We start from the raw sequence: 14,231 nt of genomic DNA, 5'->3' as shown, positions 1-14,231 counted from the left end.
ACAGCAGCGAAACACAGTGAATCAAAAGCCATTTCAGTATTGATGGCTCACGTTGCAATAAAAATCAGTGGTTCTTGCTTGTGTCAGGTAGGGTCAGCTCTCCAATTCAATTTCCTTCTGAGGCAGAAGTACACTGATGGGTTAGAGGAGAAAAGGCACGCGTGTGTGTGTGTGTGCATGGAAACCTAGCAACATTTGCAACACAGAATGGACATAAGATCTTCAATCAAACTCCACCAGTCAGAAATAAGATGCAGTGATGACAGTTTTTAATAATCACATCTCAGAATCTCGACTTGTCTCTGAATCTCTCTTTTCATTCTCTACATGAAGATTTCTTTCTGCTGTAAAGTACACAAACAATTACAATGCTATGAAAACCTTCCAGGACAGAATATCTGAAAATCTGCACCATTACACCAAACGTTAAACATTTATCATGTCTCCCTTTCTATGACAGGAAACAGCAACACTGTTGATTGCCAACATGGTCGGACTCCACATCACGCAGACTAATGCAGCCCTCAGAATTTCTCCAGTCACATAATACATTTCCAAACCTAGCATCCCCAGCCCTCTTAATATTTTTGCCTCCTCCATGATTGAGATTTGTTTTTTTTTATAGAAGTCCAGGTAAGATTGCAGAGTAAAGTTATATATAACTCTACTCGTAACTCAACTCACATAACTCAACGCTGTTTCACTAGCTGTCTGTGGAGCTGGATTAAATTGTGAACCAGGAGGTTAAAGTCCACTTTAAAGTTCAATTTTGTGTTCTTTCACCCTTCTATTGCAACATAAAGGACAGGAGATAAACACAGCAGGGAAGACAAACCTCGCTGTAGCTTTAATTAGACACATATCTGGGAATTCAGTTTTTTTTTTATAGGTTGAAGAATTTGCAAAGATTTGTTTAGCTGTGCCTGTTATACAATTGGTCGGTGTTTGCGGTCCTCATGGGCTGCATATACCGACACGAAATAAACCACTGATGAAATACAGCCCTTTGAGAATAAGGCGGAAGAGCACATCACATCTTACCTCCACTCAACACAGACACACAATCACACACACAGATACACACTTTGCGCTGGTCATGTGCTGATTGGACACGGGCAGGGGTTTGCAAACAGAACTGCTTGTGATGGGAACTACACTGAGAGACAGAGAGAGATGAAAGGAGCCCCTGCAGTGCTGAGGATTGAGCCACAGTCCTTCATACTGTTAACGATGAAAACATCAAAAAAATAAGACAAGACGGGACACAGAAAGCAAACATTTTGATGCACATAAAGAAATACTGTCAATGGCCTTGAGGCCGGCATGGTTTTACGTGTACCTTGTAAACCCAAAACACATTTATCCTGTCATGCGAGTTTTGGGTTTATGAACGTTCAGGTGCTTTGCAGAAAAAAAAAAAAAGTGGGGGAAAAAAAGAAGGAGGAAAGAAAGGAGCATGGATCACTGACCCCCAATCATTCCTTTCCATTCAGATTGCGTTGCTATTTCCCGACTGATCTATGCCATCTGGCTGCGGATCTAAATTTTGGCACCCCATCCATGTGGAATGCCCCGACGCACGGCTCAGCTCGCACTGAAATGAAGGGAAAATGAAAATGAAATGAGCTGAGGTTCTATCCTGATCCTGGTCTCAGCTCTGTCCTCTGCTCAATCTCATCACCCCCCCCCACACACTGCCTCTCCTCCTCTCTGTATCATCATCATCCTCCTCCTCCTTCTCCTCCCTCCATCCTCTCATTCCTACTCCTCTTCTCCTGCACTTCCTCCCCTCCCTCCCGTTACCCCTGGGTAATCAGTGTGCTCTCTCATTCCATGGCACACGGAGACACATTGATCTGGCAACGCGCACTCACGCTCGTGGACTTGCACCTACACACACACACACACCAGGGGTCCTTTCACACATATAAGCACACACACACACATACATTGATCTGGCCCGCAGGTCAAGTTCAATAGGTACAGCCAAGCAGCCCTCTTTTTTTTTTTTTTTTTTTTTAACAGACTGGCTCTGCAGTATACTGCAAGGAGCTCTCATTCGTCTCTCTTTCTCCATTTCCCACTCACACACATGTACGCACACTCCATCACTCTTTTCTTTTCTTTCTACACATACTGAATCTGACAATTAAAATACAGAACACAAAAGAAATCACATTTGGCCGCACAATGGAACGACATTCTCAAGCATCCATCGCCTTTCTGTTCAACACCTTTATCACCAAACACGTTCAATTCAAGGTAAAAGGCTAACACTGTTCAAATATTTTTAATTGCATTTAAAGAAGGTCTTCATCATCGTTTCACTTATTTAAAAGCAAACAAACACACTGGTTAATCCCACACAGGCATGTGATTTTCATATCCATCAGATGTAAAAAATGACATTTATTTTTGTACAAATAAGTGTGAATTTTCCTTTGAGATCAGACTAAACACACACACACATATGCTGTACTTACAGGCACTGTACAACCAAAGAGACAGAGACAAACATGCACAGAAAGACAAAATCAGAAACACTCACAGCACACTGGAGACACATAAGCCAAAACCTCAGTAAGCAGGAACATGCTGGGATTGTTTGGGAGGGAGAATCCCACTTGACCAAAATCTCTCTTTTCCTCTCTCTCTGTAATTTTTGCCTCTTTTATGATTTTGGAGTAATTTATCCCTCAGAGAGAGGAGACAGACAGGCGGACATACAGAGAGAGAGAGAGAGAGAGAGCGGGTGAGAGAGAGAGAGAGTGTCTCACATTTGGCACTGCACTTTGATTTAGTGAAGCAAATTTAATTTTGTTTGCTTTATGCAAAAAAGCAGGATCGGCCTCGACTTCTGTTGATTTCCACTGGAGGCAGAAACATCGCTAATGGGAGCTAGCGTCACATTCACCACAGCTACAGGCCTACCACACTAACTGAATTAGCCTCATGCATATATTTAATACAGACCTGCAACACAAATTAGCCTAGTGGTATGTAGCCTAGCACCTCTCCAGTGAAGCTTTGAGATCTGAGCTGCAAATTAATTGGCTAGGTTGCCTCCAAGAGTAGCTCCTCTGTTTTCTTCCACCCTGAATTATGCTTTCCAATTGCAGAAACACATTTAGTATGCATGGAAAAAAAGCATGCAAAACACTGTTCCTTCACAAAAGCAATGTCTGTTTTCCCTTCCATTTACTAATATTGTGCATCTGTCACTCACAGAATGAGAAGAGACGTTATGTCGCTGTAGTCAATATGTGTAATTGTCTCAACATATAGGCTAATAAAAATCGGTTCAAATTATATTGTGGGATTTTCTGACGGGTGGGACTAAATGTTAATTTAATCAAACAGAGGATACAATGCATACAAGTATATCATCTGTATTTTTTAAGGTGCTTACAATACACACAGGGAGCACACTGCCACACAAACTTAGAAATAGTTGTATTGAAATACATATCCACATGTGCTCTTTGTCAACAGCTGTGTCCAACTCAAATAGACACTAACACAGTCCTCCTGACACCAAATACAGACAATAATTACACATATAGGCACAGAACAACACCGAAGAAGCCCACTGCCATCTTACCAAAAAACACAGCAGTTACACTCTATAAGTCAGCAGCATAAACCAGCTCACCTGGTGTTTCATACACAAAATCTAATGTAAGAAACTGCAAATATTAATGTTTAATAGCAACGATAATCACAAAATGAAAAAAAATCCTCACCTTTAAGCAGACAGAAGAGACCAGAAGAGTGTCTGTATACAGGTGCAATGAGTTTTCTTTGGTTTGGGGTTTAGTTTTCCACTGACAGCAGGAACTGTGTATGACTAGCTGCTTGGTGCTGGCAATAACACCAAGAATCATCTTGTATGAATCTTCTTTCTCCTTCTTCGTAATTCCAAAGTTAGTCAGATTTACTTGTGCTTGCCTTGGATTAGACTTTTTTTTAAAAAGAGTTGCAAACTTTCTCTAAAAACAGCAGGTGTTGCAAAGCTCACCTTAATGAAGACACTCTTATTCGTGTTCTCTCTTAACAGCAAAAACTAATGTGTTTATGTGCATATCGCCACCTACTGTACTGGAGTTTGTTACAACCAGCAACTGCTGGACAATGAAGGACAGGAAAATTTTGCAGAAAGAGAGGGGTCAAATTTTAATTCTATTTATTTTTCTTTTGCATGTAGTTTGTTTTCTAACTAAAATTAATATGAAACTGGTCATTATTATTCATTATTCACATACGCATTTCCTGTTGGCCGCATTGTTAAGGTAAATTACTTTGTGCATTAGGAGTCAAACAAATTCCACATGCTGAGAGACGCTGTAGGCAGCCTTCTGATTTTGAAAAACTGTCACCACTAAGTAAAGATATATTAAGTAAAGGTAATGCAGGAGAAAAAAAAAATCTCGATAAGAAAGTGAGCTGCTCTATTTGTGCCTTTATGTTCAAGACAGAAAACAAGTAAGAGAACAAGACAGAGATTAGTTTGATTACCACACTGAAAACAACCATTATTGCTCCCCACGGTCTCTCCTCTATCCATCATGGTTCGATCACTGGACATGCATCTTGGCTCAGTTTCAGGATCTTTAAAAGTAGCTGTGGTTTGAGTCAAGGCTCACCCCAGTGCTATTAGGTAGGCCTCACTGCATCTCACATTTTGACTTTGAGATTGCGTTATAGGTTGAAGACTGATAGGTCGAACGGGATTCAAACCCAGAACCTTCTTGCTATGAGCTGACGGTGCTAACCACCACTCTGCTGTGTCGCCTTACGTTTAGGGTTAGGGTTATTTTATGTTTCTCTCCCCCAAACATCAAAATATCAAAACCTACATCCCAGTAATGCAGACTGCTTGATAAAAAACATTGTGGTACGTTAATATAGAAAGCTGCATGTAGGCCTGTATAGGCAGCAAACTAAAACAGTGTGTAGAGAATACTCCACTTGCATATTTTTACTTTAAAAGTACAAACAATGAGAGTGACAGAAAAATACCCAGCTTCACAAAATCTGACATAATTTCAAGTAAAGTGGCCCAGATCTCATCCAAGATGTTGATGCATCTGCCTCATGCTCTTGTTTATTATTCCCTTTTCCTCCTCTCACCCCGACTATCTCCTCTCTCCGTAGTTCTCTCTGCATTGTTACCATCTATTCATCTCCAAAACTGGAGAGCTCACCTTGCCACCCCTCCAGCCCCACCACTCCAATTTGCAATTGACCAATTCAGTAGCTAGGGTTTGCACCTGCGAGTCATCAGTGTGGCCGCTTCAGCGTTTTGAAAGACAATGTTGTCCACATGAACACAAGAGTCTTTAAAGATTGTGCCAAATGCTGGTGAATTGTGTATTTGAAAAAAAGTGTGATGTAGAATTGCCATCTGAGAGGAAAGCAGAAACTGGTTTGAAGGGTTAGGGACAGGAGTGCCATGTGTTTGCTATTGTTACGTCACATGTAGGTGTTAGCATGTAATTAAACAATTCAGACACAAAATATATAAAAACACTAGTTAACAAAAACACAGCCAACACTTAATGTTATTACATATTGTTTATATAAGGTCCACTCTTAACAACTCCAGTGCTCAGTAGTTCATATTTTATATCTTCCTAGAAAAATAAAATTGTAAAAACAACTAGCTGTGTTTTTATGTCAGGCTGGCCATTTCCAGTGTTTCTGCTATCATACACAGCATATGTATCAATATTTCTCACACAAACACACAAAGAAATCTCAGTGTCTTCTTTATTTATCTTTGTTCTGCTTTGCCGTTGTTGTTTTACACTTCCCCTAGGTTTTATTGGGTTTGTCATGATCATTGACTATTTGCTCCATTAGCTAAAATATGTTTCTTAGTGGATTTTGTTTTCCTTTTGTCCAGAGCCAGACTAACTATTCCCCCTTCTTTCCAATCTATGTATGTGCTAGCCAAGCTAAGGTTAACTGACTGCTGGCTGTAGCATCATTCATTTATTTACACTGTATGAGATATTTATGATTGAAACACAGAGAGAACAGAAACAGCCACACACACATGCATGGAAACATATTAAACAAAGGCATCTGTGGCTTTTTACATGTAGATTTTAAAAGAGTTTTGTGATATAGACATGCAGCACTAAAACTGTATTCAAAGCCAGCACTTTTCAGATCCAGATGTGAAAAGCCACCTTTTTGCTCTTGTGTAAATAGTGCCACCCGCTCTCCCACATTAGTTTCAAAAAGAGCGGTTCAAGTGCGAGGCATACAGTCATTTCCCAAAAACGTCAAACTAGTCTTTAAACATGATCAATTTTACTTCGGTCCTGTGCTGAAAACTGTTTGTGGCCAGAAATCTGTCCCTAGCGATTAGAGAAAACAGATAACCATTTAAGAAAGAGACATAAATCTCTGCACTGGTAAAATTACTTGATCAAAATATAGATGCGCAACAGTTTTTCTTGTTGTTATTCATCCATAGCTACATCGATCAGTATCAGTAACTGATACACAGACCTGTGCTTGTAAGATCAATCTAAGCAGTGATGTCTGTCCTCCATTATACTGTGAAATGGTCAATCATGCATGTCAGCTCTCTGTCTATAACTCATTCTGTCCTCCATTACTGCTTTCCGTGCATATAGGCACAGTTGCAGAAACCAAAATGTGTTTGTCTCCCTTACACTCTTTCACGCAAAAAAACATTCTGCATCTTCCCAAACACATTTATGAGAGCTTTACCTACTCTGGTCAACCCCATTGACAAGTCCAAATTTACTGTCTTAATTTCCTAACTGGACAGAGCGTATATTTGCATAGATACAACTAGACATGTCGCTGCCCAAGGCCTATATAGGGCTCATTCATATCGACTGCGCTTGCACAGTAACAATTGTGTGTCCATTTACATGGATAGCTCTAGATTTATCTGTACTGTAGGCCATAGTGCAGACTTGTGTATGGACACGTATGGAGATTTACTCCTGTTTTAACCCCAGGGTTAGCCATCAGTATTGATTAGAACAGACTTAGCCCGATTTTAATCCCTGCTTGGCCCAGGACTATCGATCAGGGCGCTGAGCTTTCAAGTGGGTTTAACGACCTACCTGCCCCTCCTCCTGTCCCTCGCTCCCCTCTTTCTGATGCACTCTTTTTCTACTTGGGAAGCAAAGAGAGAGGTTTGTTATTACACCACAAAGCAGAAGTGACACGAGGTGTTAAGCTTGTATCCACAAGCCCACACACTCCTCTTCCAACACACTCCTTCAAAACCAAACCATTACAGAAGAATGTGACAGCAAGCTGCCTGTAAAATATGACTGCACTCATGCTTCTCCTATCTGTAGTTTGTGTAGGACATTATAAAACAGGAGACGAGATGAATTTGTGCACCTTGACAGCAATGTCACGGTAAAAATACCTGCTGGTGAATTATGACCACTCACCCAGAGGTAGGAGCGGCCCTTTATGTCTTTATGGGTTCTCTGAAGACAGTTATATGGGACAACATGGGAAGTCTTATAGGAGCCCTGGTGTCTTGGGACTTGTGGAGTGTTGTGAATTTATAGTTCCACAGAATGGCCACCATGCTGATTGGTTTGGTATAGTAATGGTGAAGAGCGAGAATGAGTATGTGAGTGTATGTGAGTGTGTCTTTATGTGTGTGTCTCAAAAACAGAGAACAACATAAACTAAATGAATGTTCCCAAATAAGATGATTTACTGAATGTAAAAACAATGTTTTGACATTGTCTTCATCATGTAGTGTTCAGCATGAGTTTAAGACAGACTGAGCCAGTCACATCAGTATAGGCCACATATGACATAAATATATATTTTTGGGGGGGGGGGGGGGGGGGGGGGGTATTTTCACCTTTATTATAGAGGACAGTGGAGAGATGACAGGAAATGTGGGAGGGAAGGTGAGGGAAGACGTGGCATGGAGGACGCCTGGACTAGGAGTTGAACCAGTGTCACCACATTCATCGTCAGGCGCTCTGACCAGAGTAGCACGTGCATAATCCCCAAAACAATCACCACCTGAGCATGGTCACATAACTAGAAGATCCACCCCCACTGATGTGAGAAAACACTATCTACTGTAACAGACTAGTTACATCATCTGATGATGCATTTGAGGTTAATAAACTGTGTGTTCTGGGGTCAGCATTTGTTCAGTGTATGGTGTTTTCTTCATTTCTGAGACTGTTTTGCTCTTGACAAACACACCTGCAAATGTGCTTGGATGTGCATACACTACCATGAGACGTGTAAGTGTCTTTGCTCGCAAGCTGTGTACAGAAATATGACTTTGAGTGGATTTCTGATTTGTGCTTTTGGAAACATTTATCACTGTGTGTGTGTGTGTGTGTGTGTGTGTGTGCGAGAGAGAGAGAGAGAGAGAGAGAGAGAGAGAGAGAGAGAGAGAGAGATGGTTACCATGCTTGGCGTTTCTCCTCCATTTGTCCTCCCAGAGGCAGATCAGGCAAAGGGGAAATAAATTGGAGAAAGAAAATAAATCAATGCTAAACTGAGCACCAATGAGACCCCCTAACCCTGACAATGCCAAAGACACATACACATACACACACACACACATACACAAAATGTGAAATGTTTCCAGGGAAAATGTGTACAAATCCATACATCTATAGACAAATCAAGATGCAAGCAGAAATGACCTAGTCATGATTACTGTGATTGTGCCTCACTCAAGTTAATGTTATGCATCTGTTACTGTTAAAGTGAATGGGAATCATTCTACGGTTGCTTTGGTACAACGTTTGCCAAAAATAAACATCAGGCAGAACACACTTCTCCACACTTCAACTATTTACAGTGTACCACAAGTGTCTACTGCTTCAGCTATAAGAGAAATTTCATTGCTTTCAGCCTCTACACGTCAGCTGACACTTCAAATAACTTTCAGTTGTCAACCAATATTTCAACTGCCTCCACTCCTTACGTACCATTTCAGCTCTTTAAACTACCCCTGGCATGTCAATTTAAACTGACATTTCAACTGCTTTCATCTCTTACTCTGTAAATGACATTTCAACTGCTTTCATTGCTAAAATGAAATTAAAATTTAATAGATGCTTTCAGCACTTGCACTTGCACTTTTAGCTGTTATCTCAAATGTATTAAGCGTGAGCTTTAACGCTCAGCACTTAATATCGCACATGAAAACAATTCACCTTTTAAGGAATTTTAACCCATTTATACTGTTTCCACCTGCAATTTCCATTTCATGAGCCCAGCACACTAAATTAAAGCCTTATGTGGTGCGCCTGTAGAACATTACAATGTTCAATGTTACAGTATCACTGACTATGAGAAATAGAACAAAATGAGAGCACCTAAAAAGAATATCCTGATATCACGCTGCAGTTTTAGCAGACACAAACTGCACTGTACCGAGCTGAGGCTGCAGATGGAGCCGAGTACTGGCGGTGAGGGGGCAGAGGGAGTGTATAGATTGGGATTATGGGGTTGCATTGGGGAAAGGCTCTTCAGTGTGTTTTCTATTCAACATAAGTCCTCTAAGACCTCCTCATCTCTTCTGAGAGCAGCAAGCTGAGATCTGATCTAATGCCGAGTGGCACATGTGAGTGTGTGAGAGAGAGACACAACACTTTGATGAGCGCCTGCTGGGGATGTGAGTGTAATGAGCGAGTCCAGTGTGTGTGTGTATGTGTATGTGTGTGTAAATTTAGAGGTAATGAAGGAGTTCAGGGTTTATATTTTTCTGTGTGTGTGTGTGTGTGTGCCCTGTGTCTGTGCACTCTCCCTCATCCCTGAAGGGTTGTTTGGGGTATTCTGTGCAGGTTTTGCTCAGGGGGGAGGTGGGTTCTCGGGGTCTTGCATTCAGATGTAATTAGCCCAGACAATGGCCTGGTTAAAGCTGGAATCCTCCGAGCCCCCTCTTTCTTTGATTGTGTAGGCCAGCTGTGGAGGAATGGCCATTATCTCCCTGTGTCCGGCAGCATAAAGAAGCCTCCCCCTTCCCCAGTTACCCCGTGTTAGGGTTCCCACAGGGGGAGGGACGTGGGTCGGTCAGACACTGGCCTGTAGAAAGTGAAAGCAACCAGAATACTGGTTCGCTTGCAAACATTCATTCTTGTAAATGGCTTCACCTCGCACTTGAACCGCTCTTTTTGAAACTAATGTGGGAGAGCGGGTGGCACTATTTACACAAGAGCAAAAAGGTGGCTTTTCACATCTGGATCTGAAAAGTGCTGGCTTTGAATACAGTTTTAGTGCTGCATGTCTATATCGGAAAAATCTTTTAAAATCTACACGTAAAAAGCCACAGATATCCTTAATATGTTTCCATGCATGTGTGTGTGGCTGTTTTTGTTCTCTCTGTGTGCATTTCAATCATAAATATCTCATACAGTTTTCTGCCTGCGCATAGGGACACTTAGACCCATTAGACTTGTGAAGAAATTGAATCTTTACAGCACTGGGGCCATATAATTACTGTTAATTTAACGCTCAGATTCTCCATCATTAACTCTCACTCTTGAATACAGAACGAGGGACAGGCAAACAGACACAGTATGTGTGTGGAGCCGCTGCCTGTGTTGACAGCATATCCAGCCCTATGACTGAATTAACAGTGACCTCTTCGTCTTGTAAGAACAGGACTCGCATCGTTTATGCATTATTAAGTTCTGTAATTGGGCAGTCAGTAGTTTGCATATTAGTCTATTAGGATAATATGTTTTGCCGCTCTCAACACACGGCTTGTCAGAGCCCCTGGCGACACATTTGGTAATTCTCAGAATTACACCCTAATCATAAGCCAGTGTTCTTTCGATCTCTACAACTCAGTCTGCGTCAGTTTACGCATGTCTACGAATCCTCAGCTTGATTAGATTTATTGATTAACCTATCACTTCTTATGTGGGGTTTTATTATAGTATCATTTTTATTAAATAGTGTAAGGCCATTTTTATTACATTTCTATTTAGTGAGAGAGACTATGTCTTTTAATTTGCTAAATGTTTCCATTTATTTCCAATGGTGCCCATGATGTTGCATACCCCTCTGTTTGAAGGTGAAACTTGCATATTTTTTTGTCCTTTGAGGTTCCTTTAACCACTTAATAGCTGTTATGTTTTACAGTCAGTGTCCCACTTTGAGCCAATAAAATCACATCTCCTAAATACCAGCAGTTGCCAAAGTAGGTCCAGGGACCCCCCAGGGGTCTTAATGGGTTTCAGGGGGACTCAGCTGAATGAGGATTAGTTTAATTTCGATATCATTGCATTCATGTAAAGACAGGACCAGCGGATGCAGCACAAAATTAGGGCTTTCATGCATTTTTACTAATCAACTCGGTTATTTCCTATCAACTGTACCAAGAGACAGTAGACCTGTGAGAGCCCCTAAAAATTCTCTATTACGTGGATCAATCATCCATTCAAAATCAAATAAAAATAAAAATCGTTATCAACAAAACGTACTAAAAATATTGAGAATAAAAGTAATAATTTTGCCAAATGAGCTGTTTGAGTGTTACATTATCATATATAGCTGAGTAATTATCTCAGACACATTAACAAGTAATGTTGTAGCTGGTCAGGGTGAAGTTAACTGCACCTATAAGTTTAAAGAAAAAACAATGCATCACATCTTCTGGGTTTATTGCCTGTTGTGTAATCAGGCGGTGTAATGTGCAAATAAACTATACAGCTGTCATATAAAAGTAGGGGGGTAAAGGCAAACTCTCTTAAATGTCAGAAAGGAAAATAAAGTACCAAAAATAGTGAAGTCCAAGCATCTAGTGTAACTTCCCACTGCTGTGTAGTAGTGAGACTGATACTTTTGGAGTCTTTGAAAAAAAATCAAGCCCCTTATTAGCATCAAGCATTTTTTTTTTTTTTTTTTTCTTTTACTGGGGGTTTGGGAAACTAAGCCTCGCGTGCCAGTGTGGGTGCATCCATCTCAAAGTTTACCCAACAAGCAGGTGGAAGGGGGCACGGCAGGCGCGGAGCCGGCTGAACGGTCCATTCTTGCAGCCTCCTCTCTGTGGCCCCGAGCTGCCCTCTACGCTCGCCCCCCATTATTTGTCTCGACGGCCGAGCGCGCGGCCCCAGCGAGCCCTTTGGAACGGAACGAAAAGAAGGCGCGAACCGCAGCTGTGACGTGGGCGTTGTTGTTCCATTCACCGCGTTCGCCATGGCAACGGGGCAGAGGCCTGGAAACATGCAGCCCCTCTTCTCTGGACAGCGTCCTGAGGCAGCTGGAAGTTTCTCCTCATGATCCCTGCTTACTGATTCATGGTGCAAAATTTCCCAAATATTCCGCCATTTGCAAAAACAATCGATTAAACACGTTTTATTCTTGGGCGCATAAAACGTCACCACAGCGATTATAATGACTCCTGTGTCTCTTGTGCAACTTTTACGCAGCGTTTGGACGCAGCAAATGAATAAATGTGACCCACTGACCCAGATGAAGGTCAATAAACTACTTTCAAACCTAACGAAAAATGCTTTTTTCCTTCTTATGGCTGAGCTCGTTTCTGTGTTCAACACCCAGACTTCTCCCTCCACTTTGTACTCTAGTATGCTGCAGGACTACTAGTATTGTTGGGCAGAGTGACTGGGGTTTCTGTACAATCTCCCGTGACCAATGAGCGGGGTGCTGTCAGGGGTAACCACATCTGTCAACCGTTCTTGGCCAATAAAGAGCGGAGCGAGGCGGACCACAGGTGCGCGCCTCTGCGTCCCCTTGGCACAGCGCCCGGGAGATGCTGGAGAGAGACGCCTAGCTGCCCCGTGGCGCAAAAGAGTTACTGTCAAAGACAGCCTCCTTTTAACTCACGCTATCACTCTGGCTCCGATAGTTATGGCGACCGCAACGTCCAACCACTACAGCGTCCTCACCACCCCCAGCAGCGCGCCGCCGCCGCACTCGGAGTCCGGGAGCATGCAGCAGGCGGCAGCGTACAGGGACGCGCACACCCTGCTCCAGAACGACTACAGCACGTTACCGGTCGGTGGACATCCGCTCAACCACGCGCACCAGTGGATAACGGCGCTGTCTCACGGAGACAGCGGGGCACCCTGGCCGTCTAGTCCCCTTGGAGAACAGGACGTGAAGCCCGTTCTGCACGACAGTGACCGAGAGGAGCTGCAGAACTCTAGCAGTCTGCAGCAACAGCAGCAGCAACAGCGACACCCTCACCTAGCGCACCAGCAGGCGCATCACGACGCCAGAGCATGGCGAACCAGCACAGCCAGCACGCACATCCCCGGTATGGCGAATTCTGAGGGCCAGAGTCTGGTGTATTCCCAGTCCGGTTTCGGTCTGATGCCGGGGGGAGAGCAAGGGGGGATGCATCACCACCCCCTGCGGGATGAGGACCACCACAGCCACAGCCCGCACCTCAGTGAACATGGAGGCGGCCCGGGGGCCCACCAGCAGTCTCTCGCACATCATCACCAGCACGGGGGTCATCAGGACCAGTCGGACGAGGACACACCGACCTCCGACGAGTTGGAGCAGTTTGCCAAGCAGTTCAAACAGCGGCGTATCAAGCTGGGCTTCACTCAGGCGGATGTGGGACTGGCTCTTGGGACGCTGTACGGAAACGTCTTTTCACAGACCACCATTTGCAGGTTCGAGGCGCTTCAACTCAGCTTCAAAAACATGTGTAAACTCAAGCCCTTGTTGAACAAGTGGCTGGAGGAGGCGGACTCCACCTCTGGGAGCCCCACTAGCCTGGATAAAATCGCGGCACAGGGAAGGAAAAGAAAAAAGAGGACCTCCATCGAGGTGGGCGTCAAAGGGGCTCTGGAGAGCCATTTTCTCAAATGTCCAAAACCCGGAGCAGCAGAGATCAATTCCCTAGCGGACAGCCTGCAGCTGGAGAAGGAGGTGGTGAGGGTTTGGTTTTGTAACCGGCGGCAGAAGGAGAAGCGGATGACACCCGCTGGGGGACAGATACCAGGAGGCGAGGACATGTACGGGGACACCCCTCCTCACCACGGAGGACAAACCCCTGTGCAGTGACCTCAGTCCGTTATTCAGCGCTAAATACGGACCCCTTAAGGAGGTATAGTGCCTCCTTATCTGTTTGATTCTCTGTGCTGGACCGCTCGGGAACTGGACCCCAAGCCAGTTTAAATGTTGGACCCACGGACACACACAGTGGGGATTTACAGTGGCATTCAAGCACTAAAATTACGCATAGCAGAGAGCTGGATGAAGAGGCT

At 43.4% G+C, this 14,231-nt stretch overlaps 1 protein-coding gene across 1 annotated transcript; it reads left to right on the top strand.

Annotated features, from left to right (window-relative positions):
* Nucleotides 1-12,645: 12,645 nt before the first annotated feature.
* On the top strand, nucleotides 12,646-14,028 carry pou3f2a (POU class 3 homeobox 2a). The gene has a single exon (XM_026318844.1). It carries the CDS (start codon nucleotides 12,646-12,648, stop codon nucleotides 14,026-14,028), a length of 1,383 nt encoding a protein of 460 aa, XP_026174629.1.
* The last annotated feature ends 203 nt before the right edge of the window (nucleotides 14,029-14,231 follow it).

The sequence above is a fragment of the Mastacembelus armatus genome, chromosome 24, assembly GCF_900324485.2.
Source record: "Mastacembelus armatus chromosome 24, fMasArm1.2, whole genome shotgun sequence".
In the NCBI taxonomy this organism is placed as follows: Eukaryota; Metazoa; Chordata; class Actinopteri; order Synbranchiformes; family Mastacembelidae; genus Mastacembelus; species Mastacembelus armatus.
This window is presented reverse-complemented; position numbering and strand designations above follow the sequence as displayed.